Raw genomic sequence first — 19468 nt, 5'->3', positions numbered from 1 at the left:
CACTTGGATCATTTCATGGATTTATCATGAGTGATTAGTGAGACGATAATATTGTATATTCTTGAAACCAAGACGTGTGAGTTGTTATTTGTTGGTCGGTTGTACATTGATAATAAGTAAACACACCAGTAACTTGGTGTTATAAAACTTAATGTTGTGTGTGATTTGATCAGTGAATGCAAGCAAGCATACGAGTCAAAGTTTATCCGTTCCTTTTACCCAAAGTGGGATAAAAGTGATATCTATGGGCCCCTTGATGATTTAGTGATGACACCTAAGCGCTTGGCCAAGCCGAGACTAAGTTGATATTTTCAATTGTAGTCTGTTGTCAGTCTTCATAAATCGGAAGTCGGGAAACAGTATAGAGAGAATGATTACAATTCATGTCTTATGTCTATATGATATCTTAAGAATGGAGGAATATATAATCCCTTATCTAAAGGTCACGCTATCTGATAAGATCAGAGTTGACAGCGGATTTTGAAGGCTACGATTGCTGATCAGGTTCTGAAGTCATACGTAAAATAGTTATTAGACTTATCCAAGTGGGAGACTGTTGGATTAGTGTCTAAGTCCATAACTATTTTGGTATGTACTTGACCCGATTATGAGCATGGTCCTTTTGGGTTGCGTTCACCATAGCAATATGTAGGATGAATTAAGGAGAGAAAGGTTTAAATACGATTTATTAATATATTATGAGAATAATATATTAAAGGAGAAATCATATTGTTTAATTAATATTGGTCAAGAATTAACTGATAATTAATTTTCTGGCTAAAAGATATTAATTAAACTTAAGGGACTGGAATTGTAAATATAAGATAACTGCAAGAGTGGGTTAATGGACTCCATAGAGTGGAGTGGACGAAATTTATGGGGAAGCCCATAAGATTTCGTCCATGAATCTAAAGAAAGGGATCCATGGGCTGCTTAGGGCCTAAGCAATTAGATTAGGGTTTCCCAGTTGAAAACCCTAATAGCCTACATGTATATATAGATCCCTAAGGCCCCAAAAACGGGGTAAGGAGTTCCTCTAGGGTTTCTAGATGTTTTGGGCAGCCTCCTCTCTTCTCCTTCTTCATCTAGTTGCTTAGTGGTGTTTGTGACTCCATTAGAGGTGCAACACTTGAGGCACTAAGCTTTCTGAAGCCAATCAAAGCAAGGAATTGATTGGTATTGCTATATAACAATCAAAGGTAATTATCTAAACCCTAATTCAATTTATTATATGTTAGATCTAGGGTTTATAGCTTTGGATATTCAATTGCATGTTCATTAGACAAAGTAGATCCAAAAGCTATTAGGGTTTGCTTGTACACCATATGAATGATGTTTTGCTCAATACCCATCAGATATCTGCCAAGCTCATCTCAGTTGTAAGAGTGATGAACCTATGCAATTGAGTTTCTAATGTTTCACCCAGAACATGATTGAACATATTAAACTTTTGCCTGAGCATATCCTGGCGACTTTGCTTCATGTCCTCGTTTCCTTCATAGACCTCGATCAGTGCCTCCCATAGATCTTTTGTAGAAGTATATTCTCGGAAACCCTTAGCAATCTCTGGTGATAGGGTCATAGTGAGTGTCACAAGTGCTTTCTCTTGCTGTTCAATTTTATCAAATTCTTCATTGTTGTACTCTTCAAACTCCTTGTCAACGATTGTTCCATTTTCAAGTGTTGTGGTGATTCTGATAGGTCCTTTCAATACACATCTCCAAACCTTGAAATCTTTCATTTTGATATACTTTTCCATGCGATATTTCCAGTCCTGGAAACCCTAATAGCAAGCGTGGGATGCGCGTAGTTGTGTCCATAACAGAGTCCAATTCTTGATGAACTGATGAGTTTTGTGAATCCATTTTTATTTTTTGTTTTTCTGAATTGATTAAACAAACAAACTAACAAGGAAAGTACTAAAACGGAAAATGTTCAAATGACCAATAAGGGGGTTCACGGCCGTATAGAGATCACAACCATACTCACTTCACGGTTAGGTAGATCATGGCCGTACACCTGAAGATGATTCTTGGTCAATGAATGTTTCACGGTCAAAGGATGGATTACAGTCAAAATGCAGTTCACTGTCAAGATGGATGAATGATTCACGATCGTACACATAAGTTAATTCACGGTCAAACAATTGTTCATGGTACACAATGAATTCTTCACGGTCAATGAGTCAAACATGGTCCAATAGGAGTTGAATGGTTCACGGTCAAGATATGAACACGGTCAAATGGAATGAATAGTTCACAGCCGTACTCCTAGTTCACGGCCGTAAAAGCTTCAACAAGTTGAGACCGTGAACACTTAAAACATCAGTTTTTCTAGCAGATTCTGATCCTTTAGCCTTGAATACTCTAACAAATGCAGATATCCAGCAACTAAACACGAATTAACGATGAAAATGAAAAGAAAACTTGAGTCGTAAACATCAAAAATGAGTTTGACACTGGATTGGCTTTGATACCAATTGTAAAGTCCCAAATCCAAGGATCCAAACCAGTGATCAAACAAGTAATCAATAAAACAAACAAGAAAGGAGTAGAGAAGAGGATTAGTCAAGCAATGCACACGTTTATAGCATAAAACGTCAGGTACACATTGAGCACACACACACAGCACAGTGAACAACTCACTAATGTCTCCATATGACAACACTCTGACAGACTCCTATATATAGTGACAGACCAACCACAAACAAGGTTCACGGCCATGAACACCAAACAACCGATAACCACTTGACAATAAACACCAAATACAACCAAAACCCTATCATAGCCTATACATATAGTTGCCTAGCCCAAACCACATAATTATGTCCTAACACGTGGCGAGTCAACCTTGGTCGTTAACTTTGACTTTTGACCTTTTTTGGCTAAGCTTTACCTAGAAAACAACTTATTCATTATGTTAGGATGCTAGGATGCTAGGAGTCTACGTGACCCTTTCATGTATTATGTGCTACTATGTATGTCGGGCGAGGCCCGATGATTGATTTGTATGCTATTGTTTTATGATCATTGTAGTTGTTAGAATGAATAGGTGATATGTATACTATATGTGAGTAGTGGGCATGGACCGATGTTAGACAGGGTCTAAGAATAACATATTTGTATACCGGGCGGGACTCGAAGTCGAGCGGGGCCCAAATCCGAGTGGGACTCAATACCAGGTGGGGCCCAGTGGAGGGCAGGGGCCCAATGTATAATTTATTATGTATGGTATAAGGTAGTTTGGGGAACTCACTAGGATTTGTGCTTACGATTTTCATTTTATATTTCAGGTACTTTCGGTTCCAAGGGGAAGAGCTCGGGATGACTGAGCGTGCTTCCTTTCAAGATTCATAGATTAGAATCCTAATTTTATTACATATCTTTAGATATCTTTTATTTTTTTTGCTATAGTTAAGACTAACTATTTCTCTTATCCAAATTCTCTTGTTTTCATATCAATCTTACCAAGTATTTGTTGGGTTTTGTATACTACAACATCCTATGGTGCACATACAACCCTAAAAGCTCTAGATCTATGTTTTCTCTAATTATACATGCATATGGTTTCCAAAGCTTTAAGCATACAACTAGCATACAAATAACATATTTATCATAAGACAAGTTTTAGACATACCTATTGATGTTGTTGATGTTGCTAGGAAGACTTTGGCCTTTAAGAACTTAGTGCCCCAAGTGTTGCACCCTAAATGGAATCACAACACATCTAGGACAAAGGATGACATCTTGAGAGAGAATTCCATGCATTAAAATCGTCCATCTTTCTCTAAGAATAGAAGCACACATTTTTAGGTTATGGAGCATATATTTATATGTAGGATTCCAAGGGTCATGGGTATAACCCAAATCCATACCCATGGGTTTTATGATCCATGGTTCATGTGACCCAACTCTTTATGTATCCATACATAAACTTAGTCCAATATAGATCATAAGCCCAACTCATATAAATATAACCAATTACCATAATTAGTCCCCATAGATTTAATTAGTCTATTTTGATCACTAAATTAATTCCAAACTAATTCTTCATCAGTACTAATTAAATCATATGATTTCATATTAATATATTAGAACTTAAAATATATTAATAAATCATATATAACCTCTTCTCAAAAGTCCATCCTAACAAATTGTCTTGATGTTATGCAACCCAAATAGATCATGCTACTCTCGGGTCGAGTACATACCAATAATAGTTATGGGCTTAGACATCTAATCCAATAGTCTCCCACTTGGATAAGTCTAAAACTATTATAGCAAATATGACTCCAAAATCCCGATTAGCAATCGTAGCTCTTAAAAGACGCTATCGAACTCTGACCTAGTCAATGACGTGTCCATTAGATAAGGGATCATATATTCCTCCATTCTAGATATAATATGGACTAAGACATGAATTATAATCATTCTCTCTGTCCATCTGTTGTTTCCCTATTTCTGATTTATGACGACCGAATAATTGAACAAATCAAATCAGTCTAGGACCGACAGAGCACTTAGGGTTATCATCACTAAATCATCGAGGGGCCCAAATATATCGCTTTTATCAACATGGGGTAAAAGAAACGGATAAACTTCGACCCAAATGCTCGCTTGTACTTATTCATCAAATTACACACAACGATATGTTTCATAACATCCAAGTTACTGGTGCGTTTACATATGTGAATGTACAACTGACTCGCAACTACAACTCACACGTCTCCGTTTGAAGAATATAAGATATTATCATCTCATAATCACTCGTGATAAAATCCATGAAGTGATTCAAATGAGCGTGGGTTTAATCCAATACTCGAATCTTATTCCAGGAGCACTCACGAATATTGCAACTATGTCTAAAACATCTAGACATACTACAGACCCATTCATGACAGTCTTTCTTTAATACCTACTTCCAAAGTATGATTGATTGTTGAAGGTTTGAATAACCTAGTTATTCGGGAAGTCAAAACATGCAAAGTGAAACACAAGAATAATACTAATCATATATGGCCCCAAAACTATTGAGTCATATTGATTACTCATTATTCATTATATAATGTTTCAAATAATCAACTTAATACTTGAAATAAAGCAATAGTTGTCTCATGTTACAAGCATGCACACTATGTTTACTTATGGTCATTTCTTTGTGGAATAGATCAATTGAAAACATTTCAATGACACTCATTTCACAATTCCAAATCCTTATGATAAATGTAAGAATACAAGATTCTTTGCCATTTGCTAAAATCTGTTAGATTCTAAACTTATATGCAATGATCCTCTTGTAATGACTATGCAAAAAAGTCACAAAGACTTAGCAACAGACATTACAAAATATTCCAATGGAGAGCAATTCCATGGAAACGAAGTCTTGCATTCAAAGTACATTCCTTACACAGATTTAATGAATAACTTCCACCTACGGAAACATTTCAATATTCCCATTTTGACTATCACTTCTGCCATAAAATCGTGTACGGCCGTAAACTATGTTTGCGGTCAGTGCCAGGTGGACCCCCACCCTTGTCCGAAAACTCACCCCTATATAAGGGACGAGTGACCATCATTTCATCCCTTTCACACTCTAATAGGCTTTCTCTCTCTACTCTCTCTCTACAATTTCGAGTTTGATCAAGAACCCTCAAGAATGTAAGTGATTCTTCACCTTTCTTGTGTTTTAATCCCTTTTCTAGTGATGAATCCATGTTTCATTCCATATAACTTCATCTTTGCTAGATATTCTCTCTCACCAAGGACACCAAGAACACACACTAGTGTTTGGTGGCTAAAAATCTCATTCCAAGCCTCTTTCAGTAAGTAACTACCCTCTATGCTCAATGTTTACTAGAAACCACTGATTTTTCACATGGAAATCGACCCAAATCATGAACTCGAAATGGGTTTACGGCCGTAAACCCATGTGTATGGCCGTAAACTCCATTTTAGGTCAAATATTGGCCTTTAAACCCTACTTTGAGCTTTGTACAAGGCTTAGAATAATTCCAAGAGGCTAGAAAGGACCCTAAAACAAAGAAAATCACACTTCTCGTCGAAGTATTTACGGCCGCAAACCCATGGGCCGTAAACCTATGGACCGTAAACACTTGGGCTGTACACCCTTGGGTCGTAAACCCAGTTCACAGCCATAAACTCCCTTTACGGACGTAAATAGCTCTTTCGTGGGAAAAAGCCTATTTTCCTCGATCCAACCAATTCCCGATAACATTCCTTAACCGAAACCAAGTGTTTATCTAACACTTTATCTAACGAAATTGCTAACTTAAATACACATATGTATTTATTTGATATTAGGACTCCGTTAAGTGCAACATACAACAACTCAAGCATCGTCCAGTTCAATCCTCTGCATCCAACCACGTGTGAGTTCATACCCCTACGCTTTTCCGAGTTTTTCAGGTTTTCAGATGGGAATACAAGCCAAACATAAAAGTTTTCATAACTTAAAAACTGATGCAATTACAACGGTTTTCTATGAAACATTTAGATATATTTATCCCTTTTGTAACATGCGGAGCATAAGGGACCTTTTCTAATTATAATTGCATACTTTTCAAAATAGTACATGAACGTAACTAACCATTCAAACTATAATAGGTATAGTTTGGGATTTCATTTCCAGTCTTACAGATTCAAACTTCATGCAAAGTCAAGCATATAAACTATGTCAGATTTAGTTTATCCATTACTACGAATACAAACCTGGAGTATCTTGGTAAATAATTATTTTTGTATAATTATTTATACTCTACACCATTACGAACGATCTCGAACTCGAGAACAACCGAACAACACGTAAACTAGTTAATACGGGATTTTGAGACTTATCTTCGTTATACCCCTCGGGGTATCAATAAATCCTCACTGGTAGTATAACCAGAGTCTCCTGGAGGGAGAGCGTGAAATTTGTGAATAAATCTATTCGGGACTGACAATCCCACACCTGAACAGTTAGCTATAGTTAGGCGGGCACGCCTGGGGTGACAAATTTTTTAATCGTACGACGTCTGAAGAAACGTCAAGGAGGTCACCGGTCATATTAGTATGGTTATACGACTCACATTAAGTATAAACTAACCTTTTTTTACGGGATTTCATTCTCCTATAGTTTTATTTTAACTAATAAAACTACCTATCTACTTACTGGAGGGTATTCCAGGGACACAACATTTGGTTTTATTTTAAGTAATAAAACTACTATACCTACTGGTAGTAACCAGGGATTTCATACAGATCATACACTACATACTGGTGGTAGCCAGGGTTTTCAAACAGGAACATACTTTTCATACAAAAGTCAACAAACATGTTAGAAAATATTGGATTTTCTTGGAAAGCATGCATATATATTTCATAACTTGATAACAATGGTTTTCGACACAAACGACATTTTACTTATAATGAAAAGAAACCATTGTTACAAACTCAGTGACTAGTTTTCAATATAAAAACATGCTTATGAACTCACCAGCTTTATGCTGATACGTTTTCAAAACTGCTTGTATTCTCAGGGCAACAATAGACAGGTATCTTCGCCAGCTTTTGGAGAAGACGGAGCATTTTGGAGTCTCGTCTTTATCTTTTGTTTATATCGATGTATACAACTATGTTTTCAAATAGATGTAAATATTCATATTGTAATGTAATGGTTGTGTTTACTTTGAGTGCTATGATACGATTGTTGTGATACTACGTATGACGTCACCGCCCCCGGACGTTTCCGCCATTGTTTTTCTGACGGTTCGGGGGTGTGACAGATTGGTATCAGAGCTATTGCTTATAGTGAACTAAGTATACCAAAACTTACATGATATACAACTATAAACACTAAGGGGCCGAAGCTCTCTAAAATAAAAGTATACTTTTAAAAAATATATATAAGTATTTTTACTCCAAGTATACAAGTATACCTACATACCAGAAACCATACCGTAAAAAGAACCAAACAAAAGTATTTGGATTTTGGATATTGCGGTTAAACCTGGGCATTTATGTTATCATGTCAAGGGTCAATATATCTAGATCAACTATATTTATTCGAGACATGACCAACATGTTCTTGGGAGTGACTGTGGTGTTGCAACAGGCGTAAAACTTACCAAGTATTCCTACCACAAGACATCGATAGAACAAAACATTCAACATAAAATACTTTAGGAGTATTTTAGTTGGAGTCGAATACATTGTAGAAATTCATTCCCAGTGTTGCTACTCATTCTTTCTTAGCGATAGTTTGCTTGTTTTAGTAACCCTTCCCTGTTTATTGCTTAGTAGAACACTTTATCTAACATGTAGAGATATACCTTGTTTCATATCTCTTAATTCTAAAATCAAAGGGACTTATCATCATCTTCTTCCTGATATAGAACAAGATGGATCCAAAGAAAAGACCCAACAAAAAGAACAACAATTATTCGACGGATCTAACACCACCACCACATCCTCAGTTCAACCCCGCAATGTTCCAGGCAGCCGTTACTGCCGTTGTGACTGCTGCTTTGTCACAGATAAATTATGGTGGTTCCAGGAGTGGTAACATTCCCAAAGTCACGAAGGAAGTCAAGGGCATCAGAAGGAGTGCTCCTATAAGGACTTCAAGAATGTAAAACCTACATCTTTCGACGGCACTGGAGGTGTTATTGCCTTGACTCAATGGTTCGAGAAGATCGAGTCTATCTTCGAAATTTGTTCCTGTCCCGAAGCTAACAAGGTGAAATTTGCCGCTTACACTTTCACCAACAGAGCACTGACCTAATGGAATAGTCGGGTCAAATCCCTAACCCTACCAGTAGAAAATACTATGGGTTGGGAGAGTCTAAAGGAGCTTATGCTTGCTGAGTACTGCCCTCGGGGCGAAAGAAGTTGGAACACGAACTCTGGAACCTAAAAATGAAGGGTTCCGACATTGCTGCCTACACTTCTAGGTTTGAAGACCTAGCACTTCTTTGCTTGGGAATGGTCACCCCGGAAAGGAAGAAGATAGAGAGATACATATGGCGATTGATGCCCCCAACTCGAGGAAATGTCTTGGCTGCCAGGCCAATTACTTTCGACAGCGCCAAGTGCCTAGCGCAGACTCTTATAGATCACTAGGTTGATCTGGATAAAGTAACATCCGCTCCCGAACCAGCAAAAGGGAGTGGCAAGAATAGGAAGTTCTGGAAGCAGCAAAAGGGTCAATATTCGCAGGCGCTTTCCAAGAAACAACATACTGTGACAGTCCATGCTGCCACTACTCCTGTTGCTACTCCTACAACTCAAGCACCTACCAACAGATATATTGGTACTCTTCCTTGGTGCAACAAGTGCAGTTATCATCATTACATTCGCGGCCCATGTTGTGAAATGCTCTGCAACAACTATGGAAAAAAGGGCCAGATGGCAAGAAACTGCAGGAAACCGGTTCAATCAACCAATCAGGCAACCGGAGAAGGTGTCGATCAAGCCTGTTATGGTTGTGGCGTGGTCGGGCACTACAAGAGAAACTGCCCCAAAGCAACGACAACTGGAAACACCGGGAAAGTTCTAACGATGGGGCAAGAGGAGGTAGTTTCTGACCCTACCGTTGTCACATGTACGTTCCTCCTCGACAACTCTTATGCATGCATTCTTTTCGATTCTGATGCGCAGAGAAGTTTTTTCAGTCATGCATTCAAGCATCTTCTCCAACATTAACCTCAATCTTTAACCGAAACATTTACCGTCGAAATGGCTAACGGTGAGAAAGAGAGCACTAACGATATATTCCGCGGCTGTACCCTTACCCTAAATGATCATTCCTTTTCGATTGATCTTATGCCAGTTTCCATAAAGAGCTTCGATGTCATCATTAGCATGGATTGGTTGAGCCCCAATCACGTTGATATCCTTTGTTACGAAAAAGCTATCCGTCTCAATCTTCCCTCTTGCGAAACCCTCATTGTCTATGGTGATAAACTCAGTTCAAACCTTCGCATCATTTCATGCATCAAAGCCCAAAAACTTCTACAAAAGGAGTGTCGTGCATTCCTAGCCCTTGTTCTTAATGAGAAACAGGAGGTTAAAGACTTCGAGAGCATCCCCGAAGTCTGCAACTTTCCTGATGTCTTTCCCAAAGAGCTTCCGGGAATCCCTCCTGAACGCCAAGTCGAGTTTCGTATCGACTTAATCCCCGAAGCTACCTCCGTAGCTAAACCCCCATATCGCCTAGCGCCAACAGAAATGCAAGAGTTATCCAGCCAGCTCAATAAGCTGCTCAACAAAGGATTCATCAGAACGAGTTCCTCACCCTGGGGAGCCCCGGTTTTATTTGTGAAAAAGAAGGATGGATCTTTTCGAATGTGCATTAACTACCGCAAATTGAACAAGCTCACCGTTAAAAACCGTTGTCCTCTTCCCCAGATCGATGACCTCTTCGATCAACTACAATGAGCCAGCTATTTCTCCAAAATAGACCTCAGATCAGGGTACCATCAGCTGCGAGTCCACGAGGGAGATGTTCCTAAGACAACATTCCGGACTCGCTATAGTCACTTCGAGTTCATAGTAATGCCCTTCGGTCTAACCAACGCACCGACAATATTCATGGACCTAATGAATCGGGTGTGCCATCCTTTCCTGGACAAGTTTGTTATCGTGTTCATAGATGATATACTTGTCTATTCTAGAAGCGAGGAAGATCACATACAACACTTGAGATTAGTGCTGGAGACTTTAAGAACGGAAAAGCTATACGCGAAATTCTCCAAGTGCAAATTCTGGATTCGAAAAGCAACTTTCTTGGGTCACGTGGTAAGCGAGGAAGGCATACACGTGGACCCGTCCAAAATCAAAGCGATTGAGAACTGGTCAGCACCGAAGACGCCCACAGAAATTCGTCAATTCTTGGGTCTCGCTGGCTATTATCACAGGTTTATCCATAATTTCTCCAGAATTGCCAAACCCTTAACCACTCTGACTCAAAAAGGTGTACCCTTTTGTTGGAGTAAAAAGCAAGAAACTGTATTCAAAACATTGAAGTGAGCCCTATGCAGCACACCTATCCTATCTCTACCTGAAGGGACGGAGGACTTCGTTGTCTACTGTGATGCATCGAACCAGGGCTTAGGCTGTGTGCTTATGCAACAAGGAAAGGTTATTGGTTATGTCTTGAGACAGCTGAAGGCACATGAAGTCAATTAAATAACTCATGACATGGAGTTGGGAGCAGTGGTCTTCACACTGAAAATATGGAGACATTATCTCTACAGGACCAAAAGCACAATCTTCACTGATCATAAAAGCCTGCAACACATCTTTGATCAAAAGGAGTTGAACATGAGACAACGATGATGGGTAGAGCTAATCAGCGATTATGAGTGCGAAATACGCTATCATCCCGGGAAGGCCAATGTGGTAGCAGATGCCCTCAGCCCGAAGGAATACTCAGGTTGCAGTGTGAAAGCACTTACTATGACTATCCATTCCCACTTGTCCTCACAAATCAGAGAGGCTCAGGTGGAAGCCCTGAAACCAGAGAACGTGTCAGATGAAGCCTTGAGAGGAATGGAAAAGAACTTAAAGATCAAGGGAGACGGAGTATACTATTTCATGGATCGGATATGGACCCCAAAGTTCGGTGGTTACAGAGAGGTCGTCATGAACGAATCCCACAAAACTAGATATCCCATTCACCTAGGTTCGGACAAGATGTACCTTGATCTCAAGAAGTTATATTGGTGGCCAAACATGAAAGCAGAAATCACTACCTTCGTGGTCAAGTGTCTGACTTATGCCAAGGTGAAGGTTGAATATCAGAAGCCCTTCGGCTTGCTTCAATAGCCGGAGATACATGAGTGGAAGTGGGAGAGGATTACCATGTATTTCATTTCCAAATTACCCAAATCTCCGAGTGGGTACGACACCATCTGGGTAATAGTCGATCGATTGACGAAATCTGCTCACTTCTTGTCAATCAAAGAAACATTCAAAATAGAAGGACTCACACGAATCTACATTCAAGAGATAGTTTGACTGCACGGGGTGCCTGTATCCAGTATCTCCGATTGGGATAGCAGGTTCACCTCGAGGTTTTGGCAGTCACTATAGAAAGCTCTTGGAACTAAGCTGGACATGAGTACAACTTATCATCCTCAGTTAGATGGGCAGAGTGAGAGGACCATTCAGACCTTGGAAGACATGTTAAGAGCATGTTTCATCGATTTCGGTCAATCGTGGGACACCCATTTTCCCTTGGTTGAATTCTCCTACAACAACAGTTATCATACCAGCATCAAGGTTGCGCCATTTGAAGCCCTCTATGGCCGTAAGTGCAGATCCCCTTTGTGTTGGGCCGAGGTGGGTGACATGCAGCTAGCGAAGGGGCAAGTCCCTGATAGCACTCTCATTGGTCCAGAAATCATCCGCAAAACCACTGAAAAGATCATACAAATCTGAGAGCGACTGAAAGCTTCGAGAGATCAACAAAAGAGCTACACCGATAAACGACGAAAACCATTGGAGTTCCAGGTCGGAGACCGTGTTCTGCTGAAGGTCTCACCCTGGAAAGGCATGATACGCTTTGGAAAGTGTGGAAAGCTAAATCCAAGATACATAGGACCCTTTGAGATCCTTGCTAGAATCGGTGCCGTAGCCTACAACCTCTGTTTACCTCAAGAGCTTAGTAACATTCATCCTGTCTTCCACGTTTCAAATCTTAAGAAGTGCTTATCCGAAGAGACCCTTGTAATCCCTCTCGATGAGATTGAAATCAACGAGAACCTTAATTTCGTGGAAGAACTAGTCAAAATCATGGATAGAGAAATTAAACGAACGAAACAAAGTCACATTCTGGTAGTGAAGGTTCGCTGGAATGCCAAGCGGACACCCGAGTTCACTTGGGAGCGCGAAGATCAGATGAAATAGAAGTATCCACATCTCTTTCCAAATCCTTGATTTGTATTCTATATTTGAATTTCGGGACGAAATTCCCTCTAAGGGGGGGATGATGTGACAACCCGAAATTTATTCTGTTATTGTAACCCACTTCTGTTAATAAAATTTAATTTTCATTAAATTTTCCATCAAATTCTTGGGCCGCAAACCCATGGGCCGCAAACACATGGACCGTAAACACTTGGGCCGTACACCCTTGGGTCGCAAACCCAGTTCACGGCCGTAAACTCCCTTTACGGTCGTAAACAGATCTTTCGTGGGAAAAAGCCTATTTTCCTCGATCCAACCAATTCCCGATAACATTCCTTAACCGAAACCAAGTGTTTATCTGTGACAACCCGAAATTTTCTATCCTGTACAGTCAAACACTTCATTGAAAGTCAAACTAATTTCTGCTATCTTTTATCACAAATTGGAGTTTATTTGAGCGTTCTAAGCCTTGTACACTTAAGGGATAAGTGTTGGGGTTTATCTGCTGAAGCTATAGTACAAAGAACAAGCCTAAAGCACCTTTACCATCAGTTCACGGTCACCACAAAGGATTTTACAGCCGTAAACTCCATGTGGGCCGTAAACTCACCCTATATGATCAAGTTTTGGTTATTTGTTTCATTCCTTCACTTCCTTGGCTGATTCTCTTTCAAATCCTCTCAAGTATCATCCACATTCCATCCTTAGATCTTTAAAACTAGTAAGTATTATTCCTTGACTTGTTGATTTGAAATCAAGTCATCAATTCTTATTATTAAACTGTTCAAATATTTTACAAAACTTCTTTTAAACTGTTATATTGTCAAATGCTTGTCTACATATGTATAGTTATATAAGTAACGTTTAAGGGACTTAGGACTGCTAGCTCGCTTTAATTCCTTTTCCTTGTTTGGATGTGGCCTTAGGGTATCGGTTATTTTTCCGAATGTCGTCTAAATATTAGTTATATTTTATGTATACATATATAGACATAAAGGTTCTATCAATCAATTCAATACCTTTGGGTAGCAAAGGCATACTTTCGGTTATACACGTACATTACTAGTAACTATAATAGGTATAGTTAGGAGATACTAATTTGTATTCCTAGTACAATGAATCACCCTAAGAGTCAGTTCATACATGAGTTAATACATACATTACAATAATACATACATTACACTAATACATACATTACAATAATACATACATTACACTAATACATACATTACAATAATACATACGTTACACTAATACATACACTACTCTAATACACACTAAATGAAGAGATACTAGTACACACTAAATAAGGAGACACTAATACATACTGTAGGAAGGGACACTAATACATACTGTAGGAGGAGACGCTAGTACATACTATATGGAGAGATACTAATACATACTATACAAAGACACACTAGTACATACTATATGGAGAGATACTAATACATACTATACAAAGACACATTAGTACATACTATATGGAGAGATACTAATACATACTATACAAAGACACACTAGTACATAGTATATGGAGAGATACTAATACATACTATATGAAGTTATACTTCTACATACTCATGGACTGACTATCCTACACTTGGCTAGTCGCAACAGAAGGTGTGTTCATCTACGGATGTTCTCGGTTGTACTGTTCGGCGAGTTACCACGCCGTATTTATCCTATACTATTGGATACATTCATAAGGATTATAAAATTTTCCTTATTACCTTTACTTTGTGACATATTCACATAAACGATGAGGTAGGATATATTTTGATAAATATAGTATTTTCCTTATTACCTTTACTTTGTGACACATTCACTTAAATGAAGAGGTAGACTATTTTGTTATATAATAATAGTTATACATGGGAAAACCCGTCATTTTTACAATGATACATACTTTCAAAATAGTCGAGTCTTGGTAGAAGACTACTTTTTATACTAGTAGGAAATATGTAGTTTTCTAGGCTTTTCATACTTATACAAACTTTTCCTCAAAACAATTACAAGTCTTTTAATTATAGTTTTTACAAATCAATGACACTAAAATACTTATGAACTCACCAGCTTTATGCTGATACTCGCTTTCAAAATAACTTGTATTCTCAGGTCACCAATAGACAGGTACGACGACTAGGTTTTATGAAGACGGAGCAGTCAAGACTCGTCTTTTATTTTGAGTATTCAATATGTTGTTTTATTCTATAAAAGAACACACTTGTACTTAAAATTATACTATTAATGCAATGGATGATGTTGTTGCTTGTTTACTACTTTACACTGTTGTGATACTTTACATAACGTTCTCCGCCCCAGAACGTTTCCGCCGTTCTTGGTTTTGGGGTGTGATAGATTGGTATCGGACCTTTGTTTATAGTGAATTGAGTATATCAACCCATAAAAGATATACTAACTATAAATACAATGGGGTTAAAAGACTTTGACCAAGAGTTTATACTTTTAAATAATAAAATATTTAACTAAGTATACATATTTGCATTCATACTAAAATCAGTGTCACAATGACAAGAACAAAAGTATTATGATTGTTGAATATCACAAGTAAGCTCGGGGATGTATGGCCAGTCCTGGGAGTGGCATAGCCTGATCAACTATGCTGGTCCGAGGAGTGACTAGCATATGCCCAAGAATGGTTGTGATATGGCAACAAGTCTACAAAAATAACCAACACTACTACAATGAAGACATTAGGAAAATCCGGTGTTACTATAATTACTTGGTTGAGAACTAAAAAGATCTTCATTAGTAGGTCAATAGTTGCTAAGTGGATACACTAAGGTTATATGTAACTAGGATGATATAGACTTAGAATCTGTGAATTTTTTCTTTACCCCTGTTCATTGCGAATTTGGAGTTAAGGTCACTTATTCGAAGGCCTATCCTGTTTTGACTACATATAACTGGTATGCACTTTACAAATAGTGATGTAACTAATGAAGATTATCTTATAATTATCTAGTTAGTTCGTCTAATGACTATTTCCTTACCCCAATTCTCGCATAGATAATATGGATGGAGTCGATCCCCACGGCAACCCGTACCTTCCTAACGAAGGCAATGCTGGATGGTTTTAAGAAGAACCAGAGGATGATCATCCAATACCTTTGGATGATCACCATGCTGAAGACCTTTCGGATGGTACTAACTTCGAGCTCGAGGTTGAGAACCTACCCCCAGTGGCTGCCAACCCAATTCCTAATCCTCGTCCAGCTTTTCATGGCCCGCCGCCTCCTTAGGTAGAATGCTTGGAGACATGGAGCGAAGAGCAAGATCAACCTATGCCATTCAATGGAGACCGAGGCTTCTATAACATAAGCGAAGGAAGCTCAGCAGACAGAGTTCTGCCAATCCTGGTCCGTAGAGTTGCCTGAAACGAGATTCAGGGCAGGACAGCTCTCCATCGTATCGCAGAGGTTGATGCCAATGCAGGAATGCATACCATCCGCACCAATCTACTTGAAAAAACTCGTAAGAGATCTGAGAGAGACCATGAGACCCTGCTGCAAGCACTAGCTGAAACTCGAGCCGAAGTCATAGAGCTCCGAGTACGCCAGAGGGTGTACGAAAGACACATGCTTGATATGGAGCGCCAACTGGCTGAAATAAGGGTTCACCATAAGGACGACTGTCACCAGTAGGAGATGCTTTACCTTCTTTCCTTGTTATAAGGAATCGTTTTCCTGTCTATGCCCTATGTAACACTTTTCAATGTATCTACCTTTATGCTGCCAAACCATTTCTACTCCAAAGATGATGTAAGACCTTCTACAATGTCAATTTTCCCAAACTTATTACATCACAAATATCAATGATATTGACAGTCGACTAATTTCTGTGTCACTCTTTGTTCAAATACTTTCATCATACTATCGTTGGAGTCTATCTGAAACTCACTCTAGTCAAGTTATCGGGCTATGGTATTTTAACTTAGGGATCACTTCCCATTCATGTCGAAGGTTGGATAGCAATCGTCTTGTAAACATTCTATGAATTTACTTCTACCCTTTTACTATGACTACATCATAGGGATGTAGGTCAAACCCTCGAGAACTTACTTCTACTCCTTTCATGAATGATCGAAATACATCTAGGTTCAACCATAATCGCTCACGCACACATTTTCTTATCGTGTAACATAATCATGCCGTCGAAGAAAAGTAAACAACCCATCAACCAAAAACCAACTCTTCAGATTGATGCAGCTACCTTTCAAGTTGTAGTCTCAGCTGCCATCACAGCCATCATGACTTACCTAAACACTAACAATGCAAATGTTAGCGGGATGGTTATCAATAATTCCAATCAAAGTAACAACCAAGTACATCAACGAGTATCAAACTACCTCGACACCTCGAATCTCAAACCCAAGAGTAATAAACAAAAATTCTGGGATAGATTTAAAGGCAAATCACCTCGAGGGACAAACAAGAAACAATCACCGGTGGAAGACTTCGCGGCCACGACGTTTGTAACTCCTACTACCATCCCTACTAGCATTCCAGATATCCCTAACCCAGCCAGACAGTATGCTGGAAACCTACCGAAGTGCAATAAGTGCAGCTTCCATCACCTAGGTAGTTGTTGTCTGTTACACTGCAAGAACTGCAACAAGAACGGACACACTACCCGCTTCTGTAGGACTCGGATCCAACACATTACTTCAACCACCAATGTTTAAATTTCTCGGATATGCCATCTATGTGGTGTAATGGGACATTTCAAAAGGGACTTCCCAACAGAGAAGGGTGACGGGGGAACAGGAGGAGTTTGACCCCAGAACAACAAAAGACAGCAAAGAACCCTACTATAATAATAGGTTCACTTCCAATCGGCAGTAATTAAGTATGCTTTCAAACTGTTTAAAGCTAGTGCAACTCGAGTCTTATCTTTTGCGAGATCCCACCAGTCAAGGGACCCTCGTGCTACATATACTTTCCTTTTGTAGTATACCTTGTTCGCAGCAGTAGTCTTGTAGTTAATCTAAAGTATTGTAGCTCTGTTAAAAGTTGCACTGTTGTGTTTTGTCTGTAACGCCTTTATGATCAAGTCTAATGCCTTTATTTCCAAGTGATTCCGATATTATCATACGGATTGAGTCAATTCAATCCTCACAATACCAGTTTCGTGCGTAAATCTCTTTCTCCGAAATCGTCTTTCTAGCGAAGCCGTCATTCCAGAACTCCGAGGTACTCATGCATAGAGTACCTTATAATTCGTGTCCTTCCCAAAGAAACCTCAGAAAACCTTCCCGGAATACCACTCGTACAGTACGTCAAGTTCAATCCGAAGACCCTTACGGTTGATCTATCACTGAAGAATGTATACACAAGGGTGCTATATAATCAAGGTTCTACAGGTTTAGAATTGATGATTCCGATTTAACTTCTTTTCTTTGTTTGGGTGTGAGCTTAAAGAAGAATCATTTATTTGACTACCTTTTCAATAGTAATTATATACGACTCGTATACACGAGACTGTGATTGATGAACTTATAATAAACTTAGAATCCAATAAAATGCTACCCCTATAACCATTTTTCCCTATAGCCTAGCACCTTTAGAGATGCAAGAACTGTCATGTCAAACTTCAAGAACTGCTCAGCAATGGCTTATTAAGACCGAGCTCCTCACCTTGGGGAACTCCAATCTAGTTCGTCAAGAAGAAAGACGGATTGTTTAGTATGTGCACCAACTACAGAGACATCGACAAGATTTCCATTAAGTAATCATTACCCTCTGCCTCGCATAGATGGATCATTTGACCAGCCGCAAGGAACGAATTACCCTTCGAAGATGGATCTGAGATCCGAGTATCACCAGTTACGAGTGTTAGAGAAGGATGTCCCGAGGACGACCTTCCGAACTCGATACGGATGCTACGAGTTCGTAGTGATAACCCTCGGATAGGACAAATGCGCCGCAATATTCATGGACTAAATGATTAGGGTATGCCGTCCTTACTTGGATCAGTTCGTCATTGTCCTTGTAAATGACCTACTTATCTACTCTCGTAGTAAGAAAGAGCAAAGAAGAATCCACGACTCAACCTACCCCGCGAACTCAGTAACGTACATTCTACCTTCCACGCCTCGCACTTGAAAAAGTATATGTACAACGAGACTCTTGTAATCCCACTCGACGAGTTCGAGATCAACAAGAGCCTCAACTTCATGGAAGAACCGTAGTGACCATGGACCGAGAGGTCAAGCGGACGGAGCAACGCCGCATCCCATTAGTGAAGGTTCGCTGGAATGCCAAGCGAGAACCTGAATTCACTTGGGAGCGCGAGCATCAATCGAATAGGAAGTATCTCCATCTCTTTGCTCGATTATTCATACCTACTTCCTTACCTAAACTCTAATTTCGGGCCGAAATTCCCTCTAACGGGGGGATGATGTAACAACCCGAAATTTTCTATCCTGTACAGTCAAACACTTCATTGAAAGTCAAACTCATTTCTGCTATCTTTTAGCACAATTTGGAGTTTATTTGAGTGTTCTGAGCCCGGTACACTTAAGGGATAAGTGTTGG

At 39.2% G+C, this 19468-nt stretch overlaps 1 protein-coding gene across 1 annotated transcript; it reads right to left on the bottom strand.

Annotated features, from left to right (window-relative positions):
* Positions 1–1351: 1351 nt before the first annotated feature.
* On the bottom strand, positions 1352–1759 carry LOC111911746 (uncharacterized). Its single transcript, XM_023907493.3, has one exon. The coding sequence runs from the start codon at positions 1757–1759 to the stop codon at positions 1352–1354; it is 408 nt and encodes a 135-aa protein (XP_023763261.3).
* Between the last annotated feature and the right edge of the window lie 17709 nt (positions 1760–19468).

This window comes from Lactuca sativa, chromosome 5 (assembly GCF_002870075.4).
Source record: "Lactuca sativa cultivar Salinas chromosome 5, Lsat_Salinas_v11, whole genome shotgun sequence".
NCBI lineage: Eukaryota > Viridiplantae > Streptophyta > Magnoliopsida > Asterales > Asteraceae > Lactuca > Lactuca sativa.
The sequence above is the reverse complement of the archived record's forward strand: the minus strand, read 5'-3'. Positions and strand labels throughout refer to the sequence as shown.

Coding starts and splice junctions, on each gene's coding strand:
- LOC111911746 (XM_023907493.3), bottom strand. CDS start 1,759: ATGGAAAAGTATATCAAAATGAAAGATTTCAAGGTTTGGAGATGTGTA.